General features: G+C 49.7%; 1 protein-coding gene across 1 annotated transcript; it reads left to right on the top strand.

Moving 5' to 3' along the window:
- MX1 (MX dynamin like GTPase 1) lies at positions 1-27,819 on the top strand. Its single transcript, XM_004466306.5, has 15 exons — positions 1-335; positions 2,608-2,682; positions 3,596-3,728; positions 7,582-7,774; positions 8,440-8,577; positions 10,920-11,074; positions 11,769-11,907; positions 13,215-13,413; positions 15,308-15,386; positions 16,893-17,015; positions 17,403-17,544; positions 21,799-21,957; positions 23,157-23,233; positions 24,405-24,653; positions 27,127-27,819. Exons 3-15 carry the CDS (start codon positions 3,618-3,620, stop codon positions 27,355-27,357), a joined length of 1,995 nt encoding a protein of 664 aa, XP_004466363.1. The 5' UTR covers positions 1-335; positions 2,608-2,682; positions 3,596-3,617; the 3' UTR covers positions 27,358-27,819.
- Positions 27,820-27,964: the final 145 nt, after the last annotated feature.

Here is a 27,964-nt window from a genome sequence, read left to right on the forward strand (position 1 = left end):
GGGTGCAGCCGCCGCGGCGAGCGGCGCAAGCCCTGCCTCTCCCGCAGGCTCCCCGCGCCGGCTGCTGCTGCCCCTGGGCGCGCGCGGCCTTCCTGGGCTGGGAGGGGCCCCAGAGGCCGAGGGTGCAGCCCCCACGCGCGGGGCAGCGAGCGGGGACAGGGTGCACCTCGCGCGCCGACGCCGGCTGGGTTTCGTTTCTGCGCCGGCCGGCTCCTTTCTGGAAGTTTCGTTTTCTCGGGGCCGGGGGCGGGCCGAGCACGGGGCGGCGCGGGGCTGTGCTTTAAAAGGCGCAGCGCAGCGGGGACGGCGGCGGCGCGGCTGCAGCGCAGGGACCGGTGAGTGTCGTGCTCTGTGGGGTCCGCAGGTTCCCCCCGGCAGCCCGGGCGCGGGGAGCCCCGAGAGGGGCGTTGGGCCGGCAGGCTGCGGAGACCCGCGCCCTGGGTGCGGGCATGCCCGGGTGGGGCGTTTCCTCCGGTGACAATAACAATAGTAATAGTAATAGTAATAATAGCAACGGCAGCGGCGGCGATGGGGGGGTCTCCGACTGCAAGACCACCCCGCTGCTGCGGCTCCGTGGTGTCCCATCCCAAACTGCATCCCTCCGCCCCCCCCTTAAGACAGACGGCCTTTCTGCTGGAGGGGGCGGGCGGTCAGGAGGGGTGGCCGAGGGACTCAGGCTAGGGGGGCGCGCACTGAGAAAGTTTCAGACCCTCGCTGACCGTGGGTATAAAAATCAGTGTAGATTTCCTTTAACGAGGGCTCCGGCCGTCACAGGGTCGCTTGGGGGCGCAAACACAAGGCGCCCTGGGTGACGCTGCTGAATTAAGGGAGGCTGGAGCCGGGCGTCCCGGCCAGGAGCTCCGGGCTACGGATGTCTGGGTGAGGATGCGGGGCTGCGCGGGGCGGGGCGACGAGGCCCGCGCAGGAGCAGGAGGGGGTCCCCAGGGGCTGGAGACAGAGCCGGGGACCCGCTTCCCGGTAGCTCGGGCAGCATGTGCGAGGGGGTGGGGGCGGCCTCAGCCTCCGGGGCCGCTGGGGTTTGCGGAGACCCCGTGGTGTGGGTGTGGGGATGGAGGGAGGGGCCAGTCCTGGGGAACTGATGCGGGAGCCTAGCCGGGAACCGCACCCTCGCCACCGCGGCACGGCTGGCCCGACCTGTGCACGGGGGTCCCTGGGAAGCTTTGAATAGCTTTGAAATCGTGTTGTATGGGAAGCAGGATGAAATGATGCCGACCCCTGATGGTCAGCCGCGGGGGTCGCGCGGCGCGCCCGCCCTCCGCCCCCTCCGCGCGTGGACTCGCCGCCCGGCCCGCCGCCAGTTCTGCAGGGATGCTCTACGAATCCTTTCTGTCGGAGAAGTTGCAGAGTCTCAGCGCCTTGGGCATTTTGTAGGGTCTGCTTAGGAAGTAGGCGGTCCTTATTTGATGGATTCTGAAGGGGAATCTCTGAATCCTGCCTGTGCCCCTCGGTGGGGTCTGGTCTGGAAGCCACGCTCAGCTCAGGAATCTGGACACCCAGGGGCAGCCAGCAAGCTCCCTCCCCCACCCCGTCCCCATGGACAGTGGGGACCTGAGTGGCACCGACCTGCCCCTGGGCAAACCCTGACCCTAACCCTGACCCTAATCCTAGCAGTGAGAGAAGAGCCAGGTCCTGTCCTTGAGGCACAGTAATCCCGCCCGTGGGAAACATGTGACCCACTAATGACCAAGGCCCTGACCAAAGGGTTTGGGGGTGGGGGTGCAGCCGTGAGGGAGGCCGAGAGCTAGAGAGAGGCATGGGGCGGGCGGGATTCCCCTGCAGTGGGCCCTGTGCCCTTTTTGGGGCAGTTTGGGGCTCAGGAGGGGCTGCCCCTGCCCAGGCCAAGTGGACGAGTCCCCTCAGTTCAGTCTCACAGTGAGAGTCCCGCCCGGCTGGATGCCGCGTGCACTGAATGAGTAAGAAGCGGAGATCGCCCGCCCCCTGCAATCCAAACTCATTTCCCAAGATGTCCAAGAAAGGGGCCAACATTTAAGTTTAAGACAAAACCCAACATTTAAGTTTTAGACAAGATGTTGCTTTCAGGGACCCTCACTTTATGAAACCAATAGGGGAGGCGATTTGCTAATAAAGTCCTGCTTTACCTGGTCAAGTTGAGCCCTGGTGACCTGGTGATGTCATCCCCCAGTGAGGCCACCGTGCTGTGGCCCTCCAGAGAGGCAGGTGAAGCTGAGGTCTTCAGCAAGGGGCCTGGGACCCCTGGCACTAGAGGTCTTCCCAAAGGCATGGGGGGTTTTAGGGAATAATTTTCCAGATCGCCATTTCCACAAGTACCCTTCAAAATGGATGGCCGTTCATAATTGCCCTTTCCCCACTTAATAAAAGAAGTGCAGCCTCCTCTCCCATTCCAGATCAGCAGGGGCTGCCCTAGAGGCAGGTAAACCTCAGCGTGCAGCACAGGGGCAGTTTTAAATACTGCTGTCCCTAGTAAGGTGCATTGTCCTTAAAACCAGGTAGTGTCAACCAGAGCAGGGCTTCGAGACTTTCCTGACAACTTTCTCAGCAGTGAATACCTTGGGGATTATTTGCCTGGCTCGTGTTCTAATCTGTATTTTTTGCATGATTTCATAGAGGTGCAGAACAGTTCTCTGTTTCTACCTGACCAGTCAACGTTCCATCTTCCAGTAAAAGAAGCGTGTGTTGGAGGTAAGTCAGTGCCTTGTTTTTAATAATTTTTCTTTCAATTCATGAGAGAGATGTTTTCACTTACTTTTATGCAAAGATTACTATATGCTGTAAAACTTAACATCTAGAGCCTTTGGTCCCAGAAATTTTTAAAAAAATGAATTTCAAATGTATGCCCACATGTTTTTTTCATTGCTGACAAGCACGACAAAGTGGTCAGTTAAATCTTTTAAGAATGAAATGTATACCATTGATACGCTCATAAGGGAGAAGTAAAATGGAAATAGGAATTTGAGGATCAAAAGAACAGTGAAAACAACTTCGAGTTCAGATATATTTGAATTAGAGAAGTTTACAGACTATTCAGGCATAAGAGACAAGATTCCTACATCCAGCCTTCTTATTAACCCCTTGTGCTGGTGTGGTGTGTTTGGTACTGTCGAGGAAGTTCGTATATTTTTAATTTGGATATCAAATTGCCATAATATTTTGATTCCCTTATTTGGCTCCATTTGAAGGAGTTTTATGACCATTTTATTTTTAAGTGTAGATTCTTAAAATGCATCAGAAATTACATCCGCTGCAACTATGTAAACTGATAATGAAAAACATTTAAGGTTCAACATAAAATTGTGAGAGAAACTACTTAACTTTTTTTTCACAATCTTTTGGGGCATGGGAGCTGGGATGCAGCATTTTTTTTTCCATCTTACATTTCCTCCTTCCGTGGTCATCCTGTAGTTTCTCTTTCAGCCAGTCAAGAGTTAGGGCGCTCACACTGTGTTCCCAGCACTCTTTGAGGCCCTGGGGTGGAGGCAGTGAAAAATCATCCAGGGGCTGCCCATTGGAGCTTCCCTTCTAGTGGTGGCTTTGGCTCCTTGATTGGATGTGTCCAGCTTTCGATGTTTGCTAAGATCCAGCTGCTCGATTTTAGGCTTAACTGATAAAGGAAGAAGATGGTTTATTCTGAAGTGGAAGAAGCAAGACCTGACTCATCCAAAAATCTTCCTTTAATAAACGGAAATGCGGATGATGAGTGCGTACTGGAGAAGAAAAGGCTGGAAAAGGTAAGTTACCTGAAAGTCACCACCAGTGCTGACGTGCGCTGTGTCCGTTTCAGGCCTTCCTCTTAAACAGTATTTTTTTTTTCAAGATTTTATTTATTTATTTATTTCTCTTCCCTTACCCTCCCACCCCAGTTGTCTGTTCTCTGTGTCTATTTGCTGCATCTTTGTCCGCTTCTGTTGTTGTCAGCGGCACGGGAGTCTGTGTTTCTTTTTGTTGAATCTTCGTTTCTTTTTATTGTGTCATCTTGTTGTGTTAGCTCTCCATATGTGTGGCACCATTCCTGGGCAGGCTGCACTTTCCTTCGTGCTGGGTGGCTCTCCTTACGGGGTCCACTCCTTGAGTGTGGGGCTCCCCTACACGGAGGACAGCCCTGCGTGGCGGAGCACTCCTTGCGCGCATCAGCACTGCGCATGGGCCAATTCCACACGGGTCATGGAGGCCTGGGGTTTGAACCGCGGACCTCGCATGTGGTAGACGGATGCCCTAACCACTGGGCCAAGTCTGCCGCTTCTTTATACAGTGTTGAGGTGCTGCTCTAGGAAGCCAGCTTGGCTCATCTTTCCTGCCAGAGGATGCGGATTTGGAATCTACTCTATTAGGTTCCATCTTGCAACATTTTGTCGCAGCTGACTCCAGCAGAGGGCACACTTCAGGGAGAGAGCAGGGGGGCCGCTGATGGGCTCAGGGCGGCTCAGGTCAGGGCTCCCTCTCAAGCTGTCCGCCCTCTGTGTGATGGCTCTCCTCCCAGGACAAAGATGGAATCTTTGTGGGAACCAGACGCGGGCTCAGGAATCAGTCGGACCTGAATTTGGTTCCAGCCGTATCACCTTGGGTGGTTAATTTTACCCTTGTAAGCCTGGTTTTCCATCTCCGAATGGGGGTGAAAACAGTGTGTTTGCTTCACGTGGCTACTGAGAAACCTAAATACACGTAAAAGCGTGGCACTTAGAAACTGCTCCGCTTCCTGCCATTAGATGTTTTAAATTTTTAAAACCAAGTTCCTTTCACCGTGACTCCATTTCAAAGTTCAGCAGGGTTGAAAGGCATGGAAAATTGAGAAGGGCCACCCATCGCCCCACTCCCTAAAGTCCTCCTCTGCCTGGCGGTAGCTGTGGGGGGGGGGAGGGCGGCAGGGAGCACGCTCCCTCCCCTTTGGAAGCTGCCCGGCCTTTTCCAAGTCAGCGCTGGTGGCCTGGCTGTGTCAGCGCCGGTATCAGTTTTTGAAATGCAGATTCTCAGGCCCCCTCTGCACTCCCAGGCCCCTGTCCTGAGAGGCCCTCCGGGTAGCAGCTTGCGCTCCAGGAGCCGCCTTCGTGACACTGCTGTTTATAATAGCGAGACCTGGAAGCAGCGCGGTGTCCCTCAGCAGGGGAGGGACGGTAGATGGCGGTCTGCTTCCACAGGACACGCCATGGGGCAGTGAGGTGAAGGAAGCGGCTTCCGAGCACAGAAATGCTGAGTCATGCCCAGTCCCCAGACAATGCCCAATCAAAGAGGCAAGTCCCAGAGGAGGCAGCGGAGTGATGCCGCCCAGATGAAGTTCCAAAAGCAGGCAACTGGAAGCAGCCTCTGTTTAGGGAAAGAGTTAGGCTGCTGCATTTCTCTTGGTTCTTGGCTAAGCTACAAAAAGTGAATTTTAAGTGCAAGCCAGTGTAGTTAGGCCAATAATTTATTAAGGAACTGAGAGGAGACAAATGGGAGAAAAATACATTATAAGTACCAGGTAGAGAGGAAGGGGCTGAAAAGAGATGAAGAGGGCTGATTTACAGGCTACGGCTCCCCCTTACAGATGACAGATGCCCAGGTTTAGTTGCGTGCTGATCCAGGCAGGGGTAGAAAAAGGAGGAACAGGAAAAAAGGGGAAAGGGCCGATTTAGCGTTCACCTTGCTTTTTGAACCATTAATTATATTCTGCCCCTTTGTCAATGACGGGGGACGAGTCCCAGCTGTTGGCTGCTTTGATTGATTACCCCACCCCTCAGTCCCCCCAGAGGGCCTGATGATGAGGCCCCTGGCGAATATCTGGGGCTTCTCCGGAGGAAATCCTGTTCCGAATGGGGGTTCCCTCAAGGTCCTTCCAGCAGCCGTCTTGTGGGGTGTCCGTGGCCACGTGTTTAATGGCGGCAGGTTTTCGCCAGGTTGCAGATTTGTCTCTTTATCCCCTGACTACCCTGCTTTAGCTATAGGTGGCAAAGCTATAAAGAAAATGCATGAAGGAAAAGGATGTGGCTCAGATGGTTGCATTCCCACCTACCACTGGGAGGTCCAGGTTCAGGTCCCAGCGCCTCCTGGAAAAGACACACAAGACAGCAAGCTGACGCAACAAGGTGACACAGTGAGATGATGCAACCAAGAGACAGCGAGGAAACACAATGAGAGATGCAGCACAGCAGGGAGCAGAGGTGGCTCAGGCAATTAGCGCCAAGCTCGCACACGGGAGGTCCCGGTTGGGTTCACCGTGGCTGTGCCATTTTACATTCCCACCAGCAATGCACAGAAGTTCCCATTTCTCTGCATCATCACCAACACTTTTTTTTTTTTTCAGATTTTTAAATAATAGCTGCCCTGATGGCTACGAAGTGCTATCTGATTGTGGTTATTGATTTACATTTCGTTAATGGCTAATGATATTGGGCATCTTTCCATATACTTACTGGCCATTTGAATATTTTCTTGGAAGACATGTCTGCACAAATCCTTGGCCCATTTTTAAATTGGGTTTTCTTTTTGTTGATGAGTTGTAGGAGTTCTTTGTATATTTTAGACATTAAGCCCTTATCATATACATGGTTTCCAAATATTTTCTCCCTTTTGGCAGGTTGTCTTTTCAACCTTCTGTTCTTTTCTCTTTTTTTTTTACACTTTTCCTGCTTTCTTTTCTCCTTCTCTGTGCTGTGCTATAGAAATTGCCCCGAGAAGTAAGCTTGGAATTCTCAGAACTCAACACCCGTTTTCCCCTTCTCTCAGAGACCAAAACCCCGTGCTGCCTCCTGTCCGGTGTGTGAAAAATGTTGTTGTTCATAATACTTTGTGCAGTTTTCCCTCTATCCAGAAGGAGAACAAATCTCCCCCCTGTTACCCCATCGTGGCCAGAAGTGGAAGCCGGCCTGTGGTTTTTATTGGCTCGTTGCATCTTTCTCAAACCTGCTGTCACTTGCCTCCGTGGTGGGCTCTGTTCAATTCCGGCTCATCTTTTCCCTCGTCTGGGTCTTTGGGGTGGATTTCTGTTATTAGGAGCACCGGGCTGCGTGCCGGTGGGCACCCAGTCGGACAGACCTGGGGGTTTCAGCCCTGGGGACTGGTGCTGGCGTGGTCGGACCCTTCCAGATGCCATCCAACTTGCTCCCGGAGGAGAACCACAACCTGGATCCATCTTTGGTTTTTTTTGCTGTTTTTGTTACACCCCCCACCCCCTGTCCCAGTTGTCTGTTCTCTGTGTTCATCTGCTGCGTGTTCTTTTTTGTCCACTTCTGTTGTTGTCAGCGGCACAGGAATCTGTGTTTCTTTTTGTTGCGTCATCTTGCTGTGTCAGCTCTCCATGTGGGCGGCGCCATTCCTGGGCAGGCTGCACTTTCTTTTGTGCTTGGCGGCTCTCCTTACGGGGTACACTCCTTGCGCATGGGGCTCCCCTATGCCAGGACACCCCTGCGTGGCACGGCACTCTTTGCGCGCATCAGCACTGCGCATGGGCCAGCTCCACACTGGTCAAGAAGGCCCGGGGTTTGAACTGCGGACCTCCCATGTGGTAGATGGACGCCCTAACCACTGGGCCACGTCCTCTTGCCTGGCTCCATCTTCGATGGTGCGTGGCCGGGACGCCACGGCAGGATCCTCTGCTTCTGCCTCCCGCAGGGGTCCGAGATGAACCTGAGCAGCCAGTACGAGGAGAAGGTGCGCCCATGCATTGACCTCATCGACTCCCTGCGGGCCCTGGGCGTGGAGCAGGACCTGAGCCTGCCGGCCATTGCCGTCATCGGGGACCAGAGCTCGGGCAAGAGCTCGGTGCTGGAGGCCCTGTCGGGGGTCGCCCTCCCCAGGGGCAGCGGTGAGAACTCGCGCTCGTCGCACGCTTTTGCATGGGTTGTGTGGAACCAGCCCTTGGGGGAAGGTCCGAGGAAGTCGATTTGGGGCCCCAGCTTAGCGCAGGGGGAGTGCAGGTGTCACCCCCAGATCGGGAGGGAAGACGGATAGGCTGCTGGGTGGGTCTGAGCTGCAGCGCTGAGAAGGCCAGCGAGGCCCGGAGCCCTCGGTGAGGGCGCACGCGCGGGGAGGGGCCCTGAGATGCTCTTGAAGCCGCGTGCGGAAGGTGAGGAGGGTTTGGAAGGGCGGGGTCAGCTGGTCTTGCGTGGGCAGCACGCCCGTCTAGCAGGATGAGAGCGTACATCTCGGGGGACACTGGGCACGTTTTCCTAAATGTGCAGGATTTCCCACTGCGGTTTCTCGGCTGAGCTGATGATGGCAGAGCCCTGGGTTGAAGTGCGGAGTCTAAAGTTTGGGCTTTCGAGCATCAGGGAGCTAAGAATCCCCTGGGATGCATATTCACAGAGCATGTCCCGGGAGCCCTCCCTGGACACAGAGAGTCAGAGGGTGGGACCAGGAAGTCTGCGTCTTGAACAGGCTCCCCAGACGGTTACGTAAAAGCTTTCAGGACCGCGGGTCTGAGACCACCGTGTGGAACTTGTAAGAGCCGATGTGGATATGGCCCCCTAGGTATTGTTACGAGATGTCCTCTGGTGCTGAAACTGAAAAAGCTTACCAATGAAGAGAAGTGGAGAGGGAAGGTCACTTACGAGGACTATGAGATTGACATTTCGGATGCTTCGGAAGTGGAAGAGGAGATCAATAAAGGTGAGCGCCCTCTGCTGGCTCCTCCTCACCTGTGCAGTGGGCGGAGTCTCCCTGGGCATTTCCCACTCTCCCTTCCTGGCTGTCCTGCTCCCTTCTTCCTTTCCTCCCTTCTCCATGATGGGCTTCCTGCGACCTCTTCTTTTAGCCTCAGTAAGACCAGTGCTTTGGGACCGAATTCGACATCAGTCATTATCACAGTATGGAATGAAGTGTCTTAGAATGATGGGAATTTTAAAATTTAGAGCTTGTATCCATGTATGGAGGATTTGTCCCTTACTCAGGGGATTTCTCACTTCACAGAACTGGGCACGGGGGCCAGGGAATTCTTACCCCTCTTAACCTTATAAAAACAGGATTCTGAAATGCTGACTGGAGCATCACTGAACCCTATTCACAACTGGTGGAAGTTAATGCGTTTGCACAACTCTGGCTCAGACTAATTTATTGGTAGCGACTAATAAATGCAAATCATAAAGATCAATTTGATTAATTGGAAACATCTAAAAAGGGAAATAACACCAGAAAAAATATAAAGACAGTCATTGGCAAAGAGCTGCACCTATGAGTGCGTGAATCCATAACTTATTCCTTATTGATTTTAATTTTTTTCCTCTCACATGTCACATGCTTAAGTTTCACTCAGTTTCAGAAGGTACAAACATGATATGAACTGATACCCAACAGGAGGAAAAGATGAGTTTGGCTTCTGTACATATAGAAGCACCATTTAATATTTGTTGACTGTTGTAGAAAAAGTTAATGATTTTGACCAAATGATATTTTGTATTGCGTGGGATTCATTTGGTTGCCTATGGCAGATAACTCAAAATAACTGTGTATGAGTTAGTCCTTGCTGAGTAACAAACCGATCTCAAAACCTGATGGCTTAAAACTTTTCATTTCTGATGGTATGGACTGAATGGGCTCAGCTGGGGCTGGATGATGTAGATGGCCTCAGTCACGTCCAGCATCTTGGCTGGAATGGCCAGTCCTTCTCTCCGTTTTGACTTCTCCTTCACTAATAGGCTAGCCTGGGTTTTTTCACATGGTGGCAGAAGGGTTCCCAGCAGCGAGAGGACAAGCCTCGCTGTGTGAGCACCTTCCAGATGTCTGCTGGCGTCACAGTTTCTAGTGTGCCTTTGGGCAAAGAGAAGCACATCATCAAGCCTGATCTCAAGGGGCAGAGGAAGAAACGCGTCCTCTCCATGAGAGAAGTGGCCAAGTCGCTCTTTAAAGGAGCATGCATCCAGGAATGGAAGGGATCCGTGAGGCCATGCGTGTGAGGGAACGACTGCCCAGTGCTCTCAACAACGTGGGAGTTCCCTTTCTCTCTCACACACAAGTCCAGAGGTGGGCAAACGAGGGGCAACTTGGGGTTCCACGTTGGCAGCAGCCCAGACCACTTCATCTTGTCACAATGTGCCTCTGTTCCCAGGGCCTGTTAGCGATTTGGTCAATAAGTCGGCATTCCAGCCAGTTGGAATTGGCAAAGGGCACGTCCCTGGGCTCTAGCATACAATCTGAAAGTTACGTGTAACATTTTCACATATATCACATTGGCCAGGATTTGATCTCATGACCACATCTAGCCAGAGGGAAGCCTGTAAAATGGAGTCTTTCATCTAAGTTGATACATGACTACCTGAACACATGAAGGTTTTGTTACCTAGGAAGTGGGGTGAGTGGATATTGGGGAACCAGTTAGCCAAATCTGCTCCCTGTGCCTTTGTTGTTATTGTTTTGAATCTAATTTCTAGATCGATGGAGAACATACTCAAAAGACATTCTGAATATATAAAGGACTAAAGAGTAAAGTGGCATCAGCTACCGATTTGATAAGGTCATATCCTAAATTTCTGTAGAGTTTTCATTGTTAAGGAGGAATGGGAAAATGAAATCTCTTAACAGAGTATGAACAGCCAAAAGTTCATCTGCCTAAAATAAGCACCTTTCCCCATATCATTTTCCAATTCCTGTTTTAGGAGTTCCGACGTGTGTTTATTTGTTTGAATTTTCCTTCATTGGTGATTTCCTTATGACATCCGGGGGAAGGATTTGGCTCTGACATCAGGAGGAGCTGCTTTACTCTGGTCAGCTTTGGGCTGGTACAGATGGGCGTCTTCCATGGGAGATGTTTCTCTTCCCAGTAGTTCCCCTGTGGGCAGTTCTAGCCACTGGGAGGAAAAATACGGAGGCCTCCTTTGTGTTCTCTTTTAGTTCTAATATCAGGAAAGGTGCCTTTGTCCATGAATCCTCATGAGTAGATGGTGCTTTCAGAGTGTTCACTGGCATGAGACACTTGCATCCTCAGCTCTAGTTCTTCTTTCCTTCTTCATCTCTAGCCCAGAATGTCATCGCTGGAGAAGGATTGGGAATCAGTCAAAAGCTAATTAACCTGGAGGTCTGCTCCCCAGATGTCCCAGATCTCACCCTGATTGACCTTCCAGGAATAACCAGGGTGGCTGTGGGCAACCAGCCGGCCGACATCGGATGGCAGGTGAAACTTCAGATTTCAGCCCTGGTTGGCGGGTGGGGGGAAGGCACTGCTTTAGAGCAAGTAGTTCAGGGCTGTGATTTGAGGAGTGCCTATTTAGGGGCTTGAGTAGGGATTTTGAAGAGCCTCTTGCACATAAGCTCCTTGGTCAAGTCTGATGGAAGCTTCTCAGGAGAGAGTGAGGCAAGCAGGCAAAATTGGAAATATGTGCTATGTTTGTTCTCTGTTTTATGTGATGACTCATTTTTGGTTATGGTTACATTTGGTGACCTATCTAAACAAGTAGTTAGGAAGGGATTTTATATGGCGAGAGCGAGCAAAGAAATAGGCATAAGGATAGTTTGAGTATCAGTGAATCTCACTCTATGGATTAGAGATTTAGGGAATGAGTTGGAGAATTTTTGGTGTCATGTTTCATTGAGGCCATCAGATTTGATTCAGGGTCTTAGAGGATGGTTAGCTAAAGCCTTATGGTTTTTCCTAATCTATGTGTCTGCTTCAGGGAATTTAGTGTAGCCTAACACTGGCTTAGAAGGCATGCCACTAAGTTGGGTTTATGGGTTCATTTCTTCATTGTTATTTCTTTCGGGGAAATCCCCCTGGGACTCAGGGCCTGAAGCAACTGCAAGGTCAGGACCTGTCTCACCTCTCATCCCCCTTAGCAGCACTCACCAGTCATCCTCCTGTGTTCTTCCAGATCAAGTGCCTCATCAAGAAGTACATAACGAGGCAGGAGACCATCAACCTGGTGGTGGTGCCCAGTAACGTGGACATCGCGACCACGGAGGCACTGAGCATGGCTCAGGAGGTGGACCCCAACGGAGACAGAACCATAGGTGAGAGGAGGGGAGGCCCTCAAAAGCGCAGTGGGTGGGTGGAGGGAAAGCACCCCTGAAATCCAGATGGGGGATTCTTGGCACACGCTCAGGCCGGTGGTGGCGGCCGCAGGACGGCCTGCATCCAGCAGGTAAGAACCACAAAGGTGGCAAGTGTGATAGCTGTTCAGGCCAGTTAGCTGGACTCGATTAAATGCCACCCCTTTATTATCAGGTGTGTTGGGACCCAGGGACTGGGCGAGATCAGAAGGCAAATTGCATCAGTTAAGAATGTGCTTGGAAGGTGGTGGTGGTGGGGAGATGTGTGGGAGCCTTGTATGATGATGTGCATGTTTGTTTTCTAAATTCACAAATTTCAACATACATTTAGGGTTTCTGTATGCTTGTGTTTGAATGATATACTTGAATAAATTTTTATTTAAAAAAAAGAATGCTTTGGCTGCAAGTAACAGAGAACCTGACTACAGAGGCTTAAACAAATGGTGATTTATTTTCACGATGACAAAAAGTTGGGGTCGAGGTAGCCCATGTCCCTCAGGACCTGGCCTCTGTCCATCCTTCTGCCCCCACCCCCCTTAACTTGTCTGCTTTCATCTCTGGCTTGTGCTGCTGCAGGGATATCCTGGGGTGGAGCTTCCCAACGAAGGCACAAGTACCAGGGGATGGGGTAAACCCCAGGCACAGAGTGGGGCCAGCTTCATGGGCTTACAGCCTGTGCAATCCCAGGGGGCCCTGCCCCTAAAGGGCGGGATGCTCGTGGTAAGGCTCCACCCTTGCCGTCTTGAAATACGTACTGTTCGAGCAAGGGGCCATGCCCATTCCTTTTACACCTGGCCCCACAACTTAGGTCACCGGTCCTGGCTGGATCTGTGATGCCGGCACCCCTACATCACAAAGAACGGGGAAATTTTTAGAAACTCAAGCTCTTGGATCCCACCAAACTTCCCGAATTGGAGTCTGTGGGGTAGGGCCTGAGACTCTGCGTTTTTAACCCTCCCCTTGGGGCGATTCTGCTGGAATTTGCTGGGGGCAGGGAGGGACATAAAAAGGCCCTTGCTTGCTTCTGTCTCCTTGGCCTTGGGCATGCCCTGGGGATGTGGGGAAGAGCCAGGCAGCTAGGAGGGAGAGCAGCCCCCTCTGCACACCCCTAGCTGCAGGTCAAGCAGGTGCCGCCTTGCACCCGGATTCTGGAAGGGCTCTTGTCTGCCCCCCAAGCGAGGGCGGGAGGAATCCCTGGGAGGCGATGGGCCAGGGGACTCTCCTGCCCGGGGAGGGAACTGGCATGCACGGCATTCTCTCGCACGCAGGCATCTTGACCAAGCCCGACCTGGTGGACAGAGGCACAGAGGACAAGGTCGTGGATGTGGTGAGAAACCTGGTGTGCCACCTGAAGAAGGGCTACATGATCGTCAGGTGCCGGGGCCAGCAGGACATCCAGGACCGGCTGAGCCTGGCCACCGCGCTGCAGAAGGAGAGGGCCTTCTTTGAGAACCACGAGAATTTTAGGTATGCCCGATGGGGACCTGAAAGGAAGGAAAGGTGGTTCGTCCTTGCTGGGGAAAATTCCCGCTTTGAAACGTAGGGGCTGCGTGTGTCTGAGTGAGTCTCTACATTGAGAGTGATTATGGAAGTTGCCTGGAAGAATAAATTGGGCGTTCACAGAAGATTGCAAAAATTTTAAATAAGTAAAGTCAGGAGGGGGGTGCTACAATAATTAAATCAATGTGGTGCAGGAATCAGAATAAAAGCGTAACTAGAGCAGAGTTACAAAAGTAGAAGGCCTGGAATGTGTATTTAATATATGATATGTGTATTTAATATATGATATTTGTATTTATTGTGTATTTAATATATGATAAAAGGGGCATTTCCAATCAGTGGGCTGTATTGTTTCAATTTATTCAGCCAGTGCTACGGGGATGACTGTTAAGACTTGGAAAAAATTACATTGTGCCTTTACCTAATAATTTGGACAAAAATAAATAGCAATTGAATTTTTGAATTACATGGTAAAAAAAGGAAACCACAAACATCCCAGAAGAAGGTGTCGACGTTTAGTTTATAATCCCGGGGTGGGGAAGACCTTTCTAACCCTAATATCTAAAGCAAAAAAAAAATTTTAGAGGAAAAGACTGATAAAATGGGTTAGATTTAGGAGAAGAGGTCGAGGTGGCGGGGAGCTGGAGTGGTTGCTCGGCCCCGCTGACCAAGCCGGGTCGGCTCCGCCTTTCCGTGCATGGTTCCAGAACAGGCCAGCAGGCCTTGACCGCGCTGGGAATTCTACCCGGGAAAGTCAGCAGGGGCCTGTGCGGTACGTGTGGAGGCTGGGCTGGAGAATCAAGCCACAGCAGTGGTTTGCTGCCCCTAAAGTGCTGTGGTGGCACCATTTATGGACGTGGAATGGTGTTTAGGATACAGTCTGAGAAAAGCAAGGTGCCCAGCGAGCCCTCGTGGGTGCACGTGTGCAGCTGTGGCGGAGCTGCGAGTGCCGTGCAAACGTGATCACGTTCCGTCCTCCCATGAAGCCGGGAGGCGTGTTGGGGTAGGTGGCAGGTGTAGATGCTGACCCTCGGGCATGGAGAGCCTTTTCTCCCAGAAGGTCCTTTTCACTGTAGAAAGCTCTGGAACAGCCCCCCCTGTTAACGCACATTTGGAAACAGTGAGACAAGTGTTTGTTGAAGATCTTATCTTAGGGGAGAATGCCTTCCCCCATGCAGTGAGGCAGTATGTACTTAAGTGTTACGTATTTGCATAAGTATTTACTTATGAAAACCTGCATGAGTATATTTTAATAAAGGCGTACCTTTATGTTTTGCGTATTACTGACACCTATAGGGTGCATATAGGGGCAGGAGTGTGTGATGAAAACGTATCTCTAGGTGTATATGTGTATTTTTTCTTTCTTGAGGTACTGGGGCTGGGGATTGAACCTGGGACCCCGTGTATGGGAAGCTGGTGCTCAACCACTGAACCACTTTGGCTCCCCTCAGTTGGTTTTTTTGTCTGTTTGCTTGTTGTTTTGTTTTGCTTTTTAGGAGGCACCAAGAACTGAGCCAGGGACCTCCCATGTGGGGAGCAGGCGCTCAACTTCTTGAGCCACATCTGCTCCCTTTGTGAATTTTTATAAAGACTTATTCTGTAGTCAGATGCCTCGAGTGACACATTATCATACCAGCTGGAAGGAGTAATTCTATGCCATCGTTTAAATATCCAAGATTGCTAAAACTCAATCATAATTCTTTATAATCCAGTTCTGGATATTTTGGGGGTACCACTTGCAAGGCAGTCCATTCAGTTGGGAAGTAACCAAATATGCCTGGGATGTCCCCCATGGCAAAAGGCAGGTGTGCAATTGGTGGCTGCAGAAAAAGGGAAACCCGTGCTTTGTGTTCTCTCTCAGGGTCCTCCTGGAGGAAGGGAAGGCCACGGTTCCCCACCTGGCAGAAAGACTGACTACTGAACTCATCACACACATCTCCGTAAGCACCCACCGGCCTGAGAGCCAAGCTCTGCAGGAATAAAGCCAAACAGTGCCAGCTTCTCAGCCTTTGGCTTGCACGCGATCACCTGGGGCTCTCGTGAAAATGCAGATTCTGACTCAGGCGATCTGAGCTGGGCCTGAGATATTCTGCATTTCTAGCCAGCTCCTAGATGCTGCTGATGCAGCGTGGCCCTCGCTCTGAGTGGGAAGGTGCTAGGCTGGACACGTGGCCCAAATGAAATGAAAATCTTAGGAGCAGCGTCCTAACTCTTTCTTTCTCATTGCCAGCCAGCCTCACAATTCCTTGGGTAACGTTAATTATCATAATGTTCATTTCTAGAGGTTCTTTTTTTTCATTTGTGTGCAGCTTTTTTTCAAATCTTCCCCTACAAAATCTCTTGCTTTTGCAAATTTCCAGTCCTTTGTAAAGATTTCTTTGCATGCATTTATGTCATATTTTGCATATGATGATGCCAGTATCGGAAGCCCTGGCATGTAGGTTCTCTTTTGGCGGTCACCTGCAAAGCCTTGTGTCTCTGGGGCTGGAGCTTTGACCGTGAGCCTCTCTTTTTCAGGCCCTTGAGCTGTGTAGAAGCCTGGGTTGGAAATGGGTTCCTCCAAGTAGGGTCAGTGTTTGCTTCTCCCAGAGCCCTCAGGTGCCAGAGTTCAGAGTTTTCCAAGCAGTTCCAGGAGCAGGGGTGGAAGATAGGGCTGCTTCTAGTTTACCTTTATCATAAGAGTGCAGCTCTTCAGGTCCCAGGTTTATGCAGAAAGAGGGTGCTCTCTCGTTAGGCTCCCCACCTTGAGGAGGCCCACCCAGGGCTTTACCTTTTGCCCCCGCAGTAAGTCACACTCTAAACCTTCAGGTTTGAGGTACCCTCAAGTGCAATCTGGCTTCAGTACTGCTTTCCTCTTGTATCCCCAAGTTCTCACTGTCACCTCACTTGGGGCTCTGAGTATGTCTTATTAACTTGCCAGCTCATTGATGCATTTAAAAGGGGGCTTTTTACATCTTCACCAGCCTTTTTAGATGGTTGTGGTTGAACGTATCCACTCAATCAGGAACAAAAATCCCTCATACTTTCTCTGTTAAAAACAACATAAAAGTTGTTGAGTCTCAAATCGTTCCAACTACTTTTGAAGAGTCCGCGAGACAAGTGGATCTTTCTAATACCTCTGTGGAGAAGGTATATATAAAACAATCCTAGATGGAGTTGCCCCTTAAGGGGCTCTTACAGGGCCAGGGAACCATGCAACAAGGCACCTAGTGTGGCTCAGCAGGCTGTTTCCAAAAGAGTGGGAAGCTGGGAAGGGCCGGATGGAACGCAGCGGCCCCCTGGCATTGCCTTCCCCATCTGGAAAATCCTCCCTTTAGAGGAGGCTGAGGAATCAAATCTACTGAGCAGCTCCTCTGCTCCTGTCAAAAAGAGTTTGGATACAGGGGTCTCCTTTGCATTTTTTATCCATTTATATGTAACCATTCTTTTCTTTCTACTTTGCTCAGAAAACCTTGCCTCTGTTAGAAAACCAAATAAAGGAGAGTCACGAGAAAACAGCAGAGGCATTACAAAAGTGTGGCGTGGATATACCGGAAGAGGAAAGTGAAAAGATGTTCTTCCTGATTGATGTGAGTATTGCCCCCTGCGTCGGGGTGGAGACTCGTGCGTCACTGTCCAGAAGGGGGATCGTGTGCCTGATTCACTTCTTCACTCCCCCAAGGCCGGTCCAAATGAATTCTGCACACTTGGTACCCAAAGGGGGAGGGGCCGAGGGAGGAGCTGGACAGCGAGGCAGGGAGAGGTGGTGTTGTCTGTCTGTTGCGTGACGGTTGTATTCGTGTCATCGTGAGAGCTCCCCCCCGGGTCTCACGGGTAGTAAGAAGAGTGATGCACGGTGACCCCCTACGAGGCAAAGAACGGCCCACCCACCTTCAGCACACACACCGCCGTGGAAACCCCTTGACACCTGTGTTCTGAGTGTCTCCACTTATACTGATTTTCTTCCTTCTTGACAGAAAATTAATGCATTTAACGAAGCCATCAATACTTTAATACAAGGGGAAGAATTGGTAGAGGAGGAAGAGTGCCGCCTGTTTACCAGACTCCGAAATGAGTTCGGCAAATGGAGTAATGTAATTGAAGTCAACTTCCAAAAAAGTGAGTGTGAGGTGCTGTCGTAGAGCCGGTGTGCTGGGTTGAGACGGAGGCTGGTGGGGGAGAAGATGAAGTTGGTGGGGTGGCCAGAGTGAGGCGTTAGTGACACAAAAGCCACAGGCCGGTACCTGCCAGAAGCGTTAGATTTGCTGTGTTCCGCTGCACTGAACTTAGGCCAGCAAGCAGGTGTTAGTGATTTCCGAGAACCCCTAGGGGGAAAGTGCAAATTAATCAAGTCAGTCGGAGCTTCTAGAAAAACCAGCCATCCCTCAACAGTAAACATCACATTGTGTGCTACAAATGGTTCTGCCACCAAAATATCTGGACCCAATCATGATTAATGGGCCAAAGTCTTGAAGCCTGAATTTCTCTCAATGGATCTGTAGTGGTGGTGATAAAGGGAAAATAAAACATCATGCTGCATACATACTATCCCTGCATCTTCAAAGTCTCAGGAGCCAGACAAAGGTAGAAAATGGGATCTGAAACCTATTTTCTAGTATTTCAGGAAGATAAAGGGAATCATAGAAGCTGCAGTGGCTGAGGAGAATTTCAAGTAACTTTTCAAGCGACTCAGTGGGGTACCACCATTGATTTCATCTGATCTGCTCAGGTTGGCTGTTCTCAATGGCTTTGAGTAATAAACTTGAGAAAATAAATTATGCAAATTTTTGGTTAGGCTACATCCCTGATCCTCGACAGAGGGCATGGAGGTCCAGGTGGGATAAATGACAACTCTTCTGGGTGGAAAGACATTTGGGAAGCCCTGTGCCATTTCTGGGATGTTCACTTGCTGGCTATCCTCCCTTCCCAAGCTGCTGGCTGCTGCTAAGTCCAGAGAGCAAAGAGTTGAACTTCTGTTGCCTTAGTTTCCCAGGCTGCAGCAACAGAGTATATCATGCACTAGTGGCTTAAATAATGGGAATTTATTTCCTTGCTGTTTTGGAGGTGGGAAGGCCAAAACCAAGGCGTTAGCAGGGCCATGCTTCCTCTGCAGTCAGCATTCCTCCAGCCATGCACACCTCAGCCTCTGCCTCCATCACATCCGTCTCTCCGTCTGCCTGCCGCCTCCTTCTGTGTCCAGGTTTCCTCTGCTGGTGAGGACTCCACTCGTGGGGTGCGGGCCACCCTGATCCAGTTTGGCCTCACTGTAATTTATAACATCATCAGAGATCCTGTTTGCCAATGGGCTCACCACCCACAGCACTGGGGGTTGGCACATGAACGTGACCTTGCAGGGGATGTGATTCAGTCCCTAACACCTGCCATGTGGTGTCCTGAACATGACCCTGTAGGGGATGTGATTCAGTCCCTAACACCTGCCATACGGTGTCCTCTCCCATTAGCCCCACTCTGCCCCTCTCTGAACCCTCCTCCCTTCCCAAGGGCTTCCCTCCCACACTGGTCGGCAAGCTTATTATAATAAGCACGTACGGCAAGTAGCCCCAAAATTCACATCCACCCGAACCTCAGAATGTGACCTTATTGGAAATAAGATCTTTGCAGATGTGTTAATTAAGATGACTCCATCTCAGCTGGGTCTAAATCTAATGACTGGTGCCCTAATAAGAGATGCAGAGCTCCAGGTGCACAGGGAGAAGGTGTGTGATGACAGATGCGGGCATTGCAGTGATGCCAAGGACCACCAAGGATTGCCTGGAATCATCAGAAGCCAGGAGAGGGGTGAGGAATGGAGTCACCCTCCAGTGAAAATCATCTTGCAGACACTGAGATTTCAGACGGCAAGCTTCTAGACCTAGGAAAGAATAAAGTTCTGTTGTTTTAGGCCACCCAGCTTATAACAATATGGAAACGAATACACGGCCTACGAGAAAATAGTCCACTCTTTAAAAAATGTTAAATTCCTTCCAAAAATTATAAATTACAAATTACTGGATGTCTTTATGCTAAAGAATGAATTTTGACCCCTACCTCACACCATATGCAAAAATTAACTTAAAATGGATCAAAACCTAAATGTAAGAACTAAAACTATAAAACTCTTAGAAGAAAGCATAGATTTAAATCTTCATCACCTTGGATTAGGCAATAGTTTCTTACATCTAAAGCAAAAACAACAAAAGAAAAAGTTAGCTAGACTGGACTTCCTCGAAATAAAAAACTTTTGTGCATAACAGGACACTCAAGAAAATAACAAGACAACACACAGAATGGAAGAAAACATTTGCAAAGCATCTATCTAATAAGGATCTAGTATCTAGAATATAGGAATATATGAAGAATTCTTACTACTGAAAAATCAAAAGGCATAATACAATTTTTAAGTTGGCAAATTATTAGAATAGACATTTCTCCAAAGAAGATATTCAGATGACCAATAAGCACAGGAAAAGATGCTCGACGTCATTAGCCCCCAGGGAAATGCCAATTCAAAACCATGATGCAATACCACTTCATACCCACAAGGATGCCTATAATAAAAAAGGACAGACAATAGCCAGCGTTGGACAGGATGTGGAGAAATTGTGTTGCTAATGGGAACGTAAAATGGTGGGGCTGCTTTGGGAAACGGTTGGTTGATTTCAACCAGAAACATGGAGTGAACGTATGACTCAGCAGTTCCACTCCCAGGTTATAAATCCAAGAGCACTGAAAAGATAGGCCCACCCAAAAACTTGAACACACCTATTTATAGCAGCATTACTCATAATGGCCCCAAATAACTGATGACTGGATAAACAAACTGTGGTCTCTCTGTACAATGGTATATAAAAAAGAACAAAATAAAAAAGCCATAAAAAAGAACAAAGTCCTGGCTCATGCTACAACCCGGGTGAGCCTTGCAAACGCTGACTGACTGCTAAGAGGTACAGGTTACTTTTGGGAGTGATAGAAATATCCTGAAATTACATAGTGGGGATGATTCCACGATTTTGTGAATATGTTTCAAAAAACTCACTGAATTGTATACTTTAAAAGTGAACTTCGTAGTCTGTGGATTATATCGCAATAGAAAATATGAAGTCCCTAAGGGAAAGTATCTGCTGACCAAAAGAGGATGGCAAGACTCCTGTTCCTGCTTGGTTCCTCAAAAAGAGAAGCCTGACGATTCTGAATTTCTTCAGAGAGCCGTCCTTGAGACTTGTGTGTGAGGTGAAGCAGAATTGCATAAGTATAAAGAACAAAAATTGAAGTGTTTTTAAAGTAAGCAGTGATACTGTCTCACATTAATAAGATTTTATTTGTCTTGATACTCTTGTCCCATTTGATCTAGAAATACTTACTCATGCTGATATAGTCTGTACATAAATTCAAAATTGTTTCCAAGAGTACCTAGTGCCCAAGATGGCCAAATAAGTAATATAGGCCCTATAGTCTCTGAATGTTCAAAAAGGATATAAGACAGATGTGTATTTAGGGTTGCCTCCAGACTAGGTGTGGAAGATAGGTTAATTCAAGCTCACCGGAGATGTGAAGGATATGCTAATTCAAGCTCACCTGAGATGTGAGTGATATGCTAAAGCTCACCGGAGATGTGAGGGATATGCTAATTCAAGCTCACCTAAAATATGGGGGTACTATAAAAAACTTATCTGGTACTCAAACACTTAACTAACAAGGAAAGTCATTTTCTTTCACAAAAGCACCATTTAACTCCCTACCCTTATATCTTTTCTGTATAAAAGGGAACCCAAAATTCTATTCAGAGCTCAGTTTTTATTAGGACGAGAGTCCGCCGAACCCGGCCAGTCGAAATAAACCAACTTCCTTCTCGGTACTCTCAAGTCCTGGCCTTCGATACCGCGCACACCCGATTTCTCTACAACAATGCTACAGCACAAGGGAAGGTGATGTCAAGTGGATTCAGTGTGGCGTCCAGGGTACTCTCTGTTTTTTTATGGCTCTGGGCAAGGAATATATCCTGCCATCATGATACAATCTCTTTGGTAAAAATCAAATTTGATGCACAAAATCGCATCCTCAAATACCTTTTCAGGCATGTGGTCTGCCTCTGGTGTCATACCCTGGCCCTGCCCTTGCCTTGAGAAGATGAGTGGCCAATGTTTTTACTGTAATCCTTGAATATTTTTCAACCCATACCCTGGCCCTGCCCTTGCCTTGAGAAGATGAGCGGCCAAAGTTTTTATTGTAATCCTTGAATATTTTTCAACCCAAACCGGTTTGATCGGATTTCCTCTTGCCACTCTGTGCTTTCAGAAAGTCCAGGATGTTATCCTGTGGAAAAGCCTGCAAGATCTGTTCTGCAAAATGATTCCTTTTTATTTTCTATTGTAGGTTTCAATGCTATATGTAAAAAAATCTGGAAATTTGAAAATCAGTATCGTGGCAGAGAACTGCCAGGCTTTGTGAATTTCAGGACGTTTGAGACGATCATAAAAGAGCAAATCAAAGCACTGGAAGAGCCAGCTCTCCTTATGCTTCACGTCGTGACTGGTGAGTACTTTGTTTCACTTTTAGACGTTTTATTCTAGGGAAGGGAAAGCCAGTGCCCAAGCCAGAGTTCTCCTCCACCTCTGGGGTTACTTCACACTCTCCTAAGACTCAGCTTATTTGGAATCTCTGAGAAGTAAGGCCTGTGATTCGATGCCTGTATGTTGTGGAAATGTCTAGAACATTCTGAAGTGCTTTGAACTTGGATGGTCCAGCTGCCATCCTGCAAGGCAGTGGACTCCACGCAGCTGGTCGGGGAGAAACGCTGCTTTCGGTGCTGCAGAGCGCCCTCTTCTCAGAAGCCTTTGCTCGTGTGGTTTCCGAGACGTTATCAAGCGGCCTCTCACGCGCTCCTTGGCTGACAGAATCCCCGCTCAGCCTTCTGTGCTCCTGTGCACAGATGAACCCTGTCTGGGTTCTATAATAATCATTCATGGATCCCAAAATGAATGGGGAGGAGTTGGGGGACAGCCCCATATGTCTCATTAAGAGATTTTTTCCAATCAAAGTTTACTTCTTAAGCTTAATAATTTTATACCAAAATCTATAATTGTGTCATTTTGGTTAATTGCGTGCCTGTAACTCACACCAGAAGAAAATTTATAATACTTAGAGCCTTATAGTCATTGGAAAAAATTTTAAAATCAATATATGTGCACATACTTCTGTTTCCGAAAGATGTCATGTGGGGATCGATCCAAGACTTCGCAGCCTAAAGACACTGCCTCTTCTGTTCGGATGAAATTCCAGGGGAAGTGGAATGGGAATAGGAGTTTCAAAAATAGAAGGAAGTACTACACATTTCCTGATTTAAATAAGAGCTTGTCCATGCATCTTTTTTCAAATAGATAATGTGAACATTTATATCCATTGGTACATTTAAAAGGGTGGTGTGACAGTTTTATTATAAAATATTAATATATTTATAATTTGCTGGCTGCTACATTTTTGCCACAATTTAATGAAAATTTTAAATGTCAAATAAATGTATTCTAGGGGACATTTCGTGTTTTAAAAATTCTTGCAGAGAGTTCTTGAGCAAAAAGGTTGAAGTTCACTGAACTAAGACATCACACATTCCTGCTTCAGTAGCAAAGAAAAGAGGGAGGGAGGAAATTTTCTTACCTTTGGTCCTCTTATCTGCAATCTGTGAAGGTTACAAATGAATCTACCAATACTGAACTTCCTCTTTCTTTCACCAGATATGGTCCGACTTGCCTTCACAGAAGTTTCGGGAAAACATTTTGATGAATTTTTTAACCTCCACAGAACAGCCAAGGTAGCCACCTGAATGCTGTTGTTTTTCTTAAATTAAGCCTGATACTATAAAATAGATTTCTTAGATTAAGACCATTTCAACTTCATCTCAAAGGCATTGTGTTTTTGGAGAAGCAGATGTTAACTCTGCTCACGGGAGAATCTTTGTTTTTATTAGAAAAGTTGTGGGTTCCCAGAATATCATGCAAAAATACAGGATTCCCAAGTACCGCCCTGTTATTTACACGGTGCATGGGTGTGGACCATTTGTTACCACTGTGAGAGCTATTTTTATCACTGTACTAGTAACTGGAGACCATGGTTTAACTTAGGGCTATTTGCCGGTGGGAAATGTTACCAGTGATGTCTGGTTAAGAGCAATGAGAGAGAGGAAGAAAGAGAGAATTTAGGATAAAACGAAAGAGCCACAGCGAATGCAGAAGCTGAGCACACCTAGAGAAAAGAACCCCCCAATCTAGAAACTCATGGAAGAAGCCAGATATGAAAATGGTTTCGTTCAAGAGAGAAGAAGAAAAGATGAGGGGAAACGAGAACTCCGGGGACCAGGGGGCAGGAGTAGCCAGGAAGCATTCCCCCCCCACCCCCATCCTCAGCAGGACTCCCCTGCGGGAGACCAGCCTTGCCCTGGGGTGGGAGGGGTCGAGCCACGCCCTTACTCCCTGCCCTGCAAAGTGGCTGTCCAGGCACTGAGGGAGATGGCAAGAGTGTCACTGTGCATCGCGTGCCTGCCCCGCGAGGCCAGAGCATCCGGAACGTTCTCGGAAGGCTCCCTTCCCTGGCTTTGCAGCTGTTCCTCTAGTCCAGCTCCAGGAACGGGAGAGGGAAAACTCTGACTGACGTCAATTTCCCTTCCCTTCCTCTCTCTGTGATTGCATGCGTCTCCTTGTCCTCAGGTGTAAAAGCACAGAGAGGAGAAACGGGCAAGTGGAGGGTGGTGTCTGGCCACACGTGGGGTTGAGATTTGGGGGTGATTTCAACCCTCCGCCAGCTGTGGGAACCCCATCTTAGATAAGCCAGGGTGGGGTGCAGAGGGCTGTCCCAAAGCCATGTATAATTTTCATTCACCTCGGATAACCTGGTCTTCGTGGGATTTTTCAGATTCCCTTGTCTGTTTTTTAACCCAGGGGTTAGTTTCTCGAGGAGAACGTGGTTATGTTTCTCTTTTACCGTAGTCCAAAATTGAAGACATTAGATTAGAACAAGAAAAGGAAGCGGAGAAGTTGATCCACCTTCACTTCCAAATGGAACAGATCGTCTATTGCCAGGATAAAGTTTATAGGAGCGCGTTACAGAAGGTCAGAGAGAAGGAAATGGAGGATGAAAAGAAGTCCAAGAAAGTCAGTGAACCGTTCCTGAACCAGAATTCTACCACGGAGTCCTCCATGGCCGAAATCTTCCAGCACCTGGTCGCCTACCAGCAGGTGAGCCCGCGCACGGCCTGGGAATGGCGGTTTTAAGTGTTTTCCTTTCTTCTCAGCTCTTCTCTCTTCGGTCTTGCCCTCTCTGTAAGGTGAAATTCTGCCAGTTCCATCTTTCGGCCCCTTGTGAGCCTCTGTAGAAGCAGCTTGACCTCAGCAGGCAGCTGTGGCCCGAGCCTCCGCTGTCTGGTTTTGGCTGACTGTGGGTCTCTGGCCAAGTTCCTTAACCTCTCTGAGCCCAGCCTTCTTCTCCATAAAATGGCATCGATGCAGAGGGCTCTTGCAAGGGGTCATTGAGACGAGCGCAGGGTAAGAATTGAGCAGCCGCTCACCTAACGCAAGCTGCCTTCTATAGACATGCCTTGATTGCTGCAGCGCATTCCAAATAACGCGAAAGGTAGTCGAATTCTTCCTGCGGAAGAGGTACGCCGCAGTCAGAGCTGCGGTGGTGTGGGTGACCCTGATCAGGTAAAGCTGGTCCGCCTCTCTCGGTTTACCAGAGAGCTCCTTCGCCTCCCCATCCGCGTGCTTTAGACCCGGGCTGCTCAAAGTCAAGCCTGCATACAAAGTTGCAGATTTGGGTGGCAGGGCCTGAGGTCCCACAGGTCTAACGGGCTCCCAGGGGATGCCCGTGCTCCTGCAAGCGTCAACCTCAAAGCCCTGCAGACTAGGCAGGCCGTGGGCACAGGCGAAGCCCGATGAGGGTGAGATAAGAGCGCGCAGCCGCAGCGACCGCAGACAAGCTTGGCACCCGCCATGCACACGGCCTCACAGAGCAAGCTGTTCCCTTGTGAAGAGGTAATGCGCGCACGTGTACAGAATTCCAAAGGTACAATGAGTGGTGGTGAGAAGTCTCCACCCCACCCCATCGCCAGTCCCGTATCTCCCTGTCCCCCAGGGTTGGCCACTTCCAGTGTCTCTGATCCGAGGGACCCTTTATATGCAAACATCCGTCTTCCTGTTCTTACACAAAGGGTAGCAGAGTGCATCCCGTCCTGCACCGGGCTTCTTTCCCCGTACCTTGGAGACCATTTCATTTCCTTGTAGGTGCATGGCGAGCTGCCTCGTTCTTTGAAATGGCAGCCAAGCAGCCCGTTCTGTGGACGTGGGATATCGGACCAGTCCATATCGAAGGGCTCAGTTTGTTTCTGGTCTTGCTAACACCCCCCTTGCTAACGTCCCTCCATCGTGTGTCTGGAGGATAAATCACTGGGCTTGGTTCCTGGGGAGGGGGTCGTGCTTGCTGTATTTTGATAAGCATTACCCCCTGGAAGGCCCATTTCCTTGCACACTTGACAACTTAGTCTACCCCAGCGTTAATGGGGTTTGCCCCCCAAACTCGACCGTGCCAGGAAGGATTTCTACCACGACCTTTGTCCCCAGGGATGGATCGAAGTATTTGCCCTCTCCTGCCCTGGGATTTCTGTCCCCATCCCCCCAGGTGGCTTCTCCCTGCCCTGAGCTCTGGGCAGCTGCACACCTGGCCCCGAGGCTGCCAATGACCCGCCTCCGACTCGCCCCAAAACTGAGGGCTTGGGTTTGCTCTCAGAGCTGTTTGATTTGATGTCTTTGGGTGATTCCTGGGAGAAGAAAATGATTACTGTAGCCATATTTGTATCAGAAGTCTCAAAAGCTATGTCAGATTCCATATCCTCTCGGCTTTGTATCCATTCTCCAGGGCCGCTTCAGCATCCTTCGCCGAAACGACACAGCCCCCCTCTTCTTCCTGCCCGCGTGCCTTCCGTTGGCCAGTCCATTCCTTCTCTCCTGCCTTGTGCGTCACTTGGTGGCCAGGCCGGGCTCCTGGTGTTTCCGTCTCGCTGACCCTCTCCGTCAACATTCGCTAAGCACTTATGATGTGCCCTGCCCAGCCTTCTCTTTTCACTCATTTAACCTTAACAGTCCCCTGAGGTCAGGGCTAATCCCATCCCTATCTTCTAGTGAGGGAAACTGAGGCACAGAGGGGTCATATAACTTGCGTCAGCTCTGCAACCCGTCTGTCTCAACTGAGCAATCAACATATCTTGGGAAAGAAAACTTTCACTAACAGAGGGCTCAGGGAGCGTGAGGGAGAGCGGGAGGGTAAAACGAGCTTTCTACGTGCACATGAGGCAGACGGCTCCCTTCTGGAGCTTTGGTGGCCCCGCTTCTTCTCTGCTAAATAATTCTGGTGTTGATTTTTTTAAAAAAAGAGGCCATAAAAGCTTTTCTCCAGAGTTGTTAATAGTTTGAAAGTGTAGATTTCGTGGTCTGTCCACTTCCTCTTGTGCATTTTTTTTAACCCTCTTCCATCCAGAGTGTCCATTTACTAGCCAGGGCAAGCCGGGGGGAATACAGAGCCCGGGTTTGCACCGCGCCGCAAACCCGCGGCTGCCGCTGCACCTGCCGTGGCGCCTCTGCCAACACCCCCGCCCGCGCCCCCTGGTGCAGAGTTGTCTCTCTAAGAGCCCTCCTGTGGACTGTCCCTTCCTTCCAGGAGGCCAGCAACCGCCTCTCCACCCACATCCCGCTGATGGTGCAGTACTTCGTCCTCCAGACCTACGGGCTGCAGCTGCGCAAGAGCATGCTGCAGCTGCTGCAGGACAAGGAGTCCTACGACTGGCTCCTGAAGGAGCGCAGCGACACCAGCGACAAGAGGAAGTTCCTGAAGGAGCGGCTGGCGCGGCTGAACCAGGCCCGGCGCCGGCTGGCCAAATTCCCCGGGTAGAGGGGCCTCGGGCCACCAGCCCCCCCCCCGTCTCCACTGCGCATCCCCAGGAGGTGGGAGGAGACGCTGCAGGTTTCCCGTAGAGCTGTCCCGCCATTACTTACCCACCCGGCAGGTATTCGAGTGCTGAGTCAGACTGTAGAGCCACGGCTACTGCCCATCAGTTGGTCAATAGGGAGCAGCGTAAGCTATTTGATTTCAGGCATTCACCCTGAATCCCGCCCTTAGGAAATGCTTGCTCTAGATGGGAAGAACGATTCCATTTTCCCGATCAGGAAAACTTGTCAGCCGTCCTTCTCTGAGTCCTTGTCTTTTTTTATCAGAGATGAATGCCTGTTGAGCTTCTTGGGATTATTTCCTGGGGTTTGGGAAGTTCTTCCCACACCTGATGTTTTGTAGCATCTTGATGTCGTGCTCACAGGGCCCAGAGTTCCTAAGTTTGTAATAAACTTGTTTCCACCAGACATGTCTCCGATTCGTTTTTTATTTGGGGGAGAAAACGGCAGCAGGTAGGGACCCAGGGATGCCGTTTTCCAGGCATGAAAGCTGCAGGAGCAGCTCCAGCGAAAGAACGTCGTCTGCTATTTCCAAAAGGTGGAAGGGAGAT

This window comes from Dasypus novemcinctus, chromosome 4 (genome assembly GCF_030445035.2).
Source record: "Dasypus novemcinctus isolate mDasNov1 chromosome 4, mDasNov1.1.hap2, whole genome shotgun sequence".
NCBI lineage: Eukaryota > Metazoa > Chordata > Mammalia > Cingulata > Dasypodidae > Dasypus > Dasypus novemcinctus.

Bases quoted from the DNA above. Each gene is read 5' to 3' on its own strand.
- MX1 (XM_004466306.5), top strand. From the start codon at position 3,618: ATGGTTTATTCTGAAGTGGAAGAAGCAAGACCTGACTCATCCAAAAAT. The intron at 17,545-21,798 runs GTGAGTGTGAGG...TTTCTATTGTAG, and splicing joins TGAAGTCAACTTCCAAAAAA to GTTTCAATGCTATATGTAAA. The intron at 21,958-23,156 runs GTGAGTACTTTG...TTCTTTCACCAG, and splicing joins TATGCTTCACGTCGTGACTG to ATATGGTCCGACTTGCCTTC.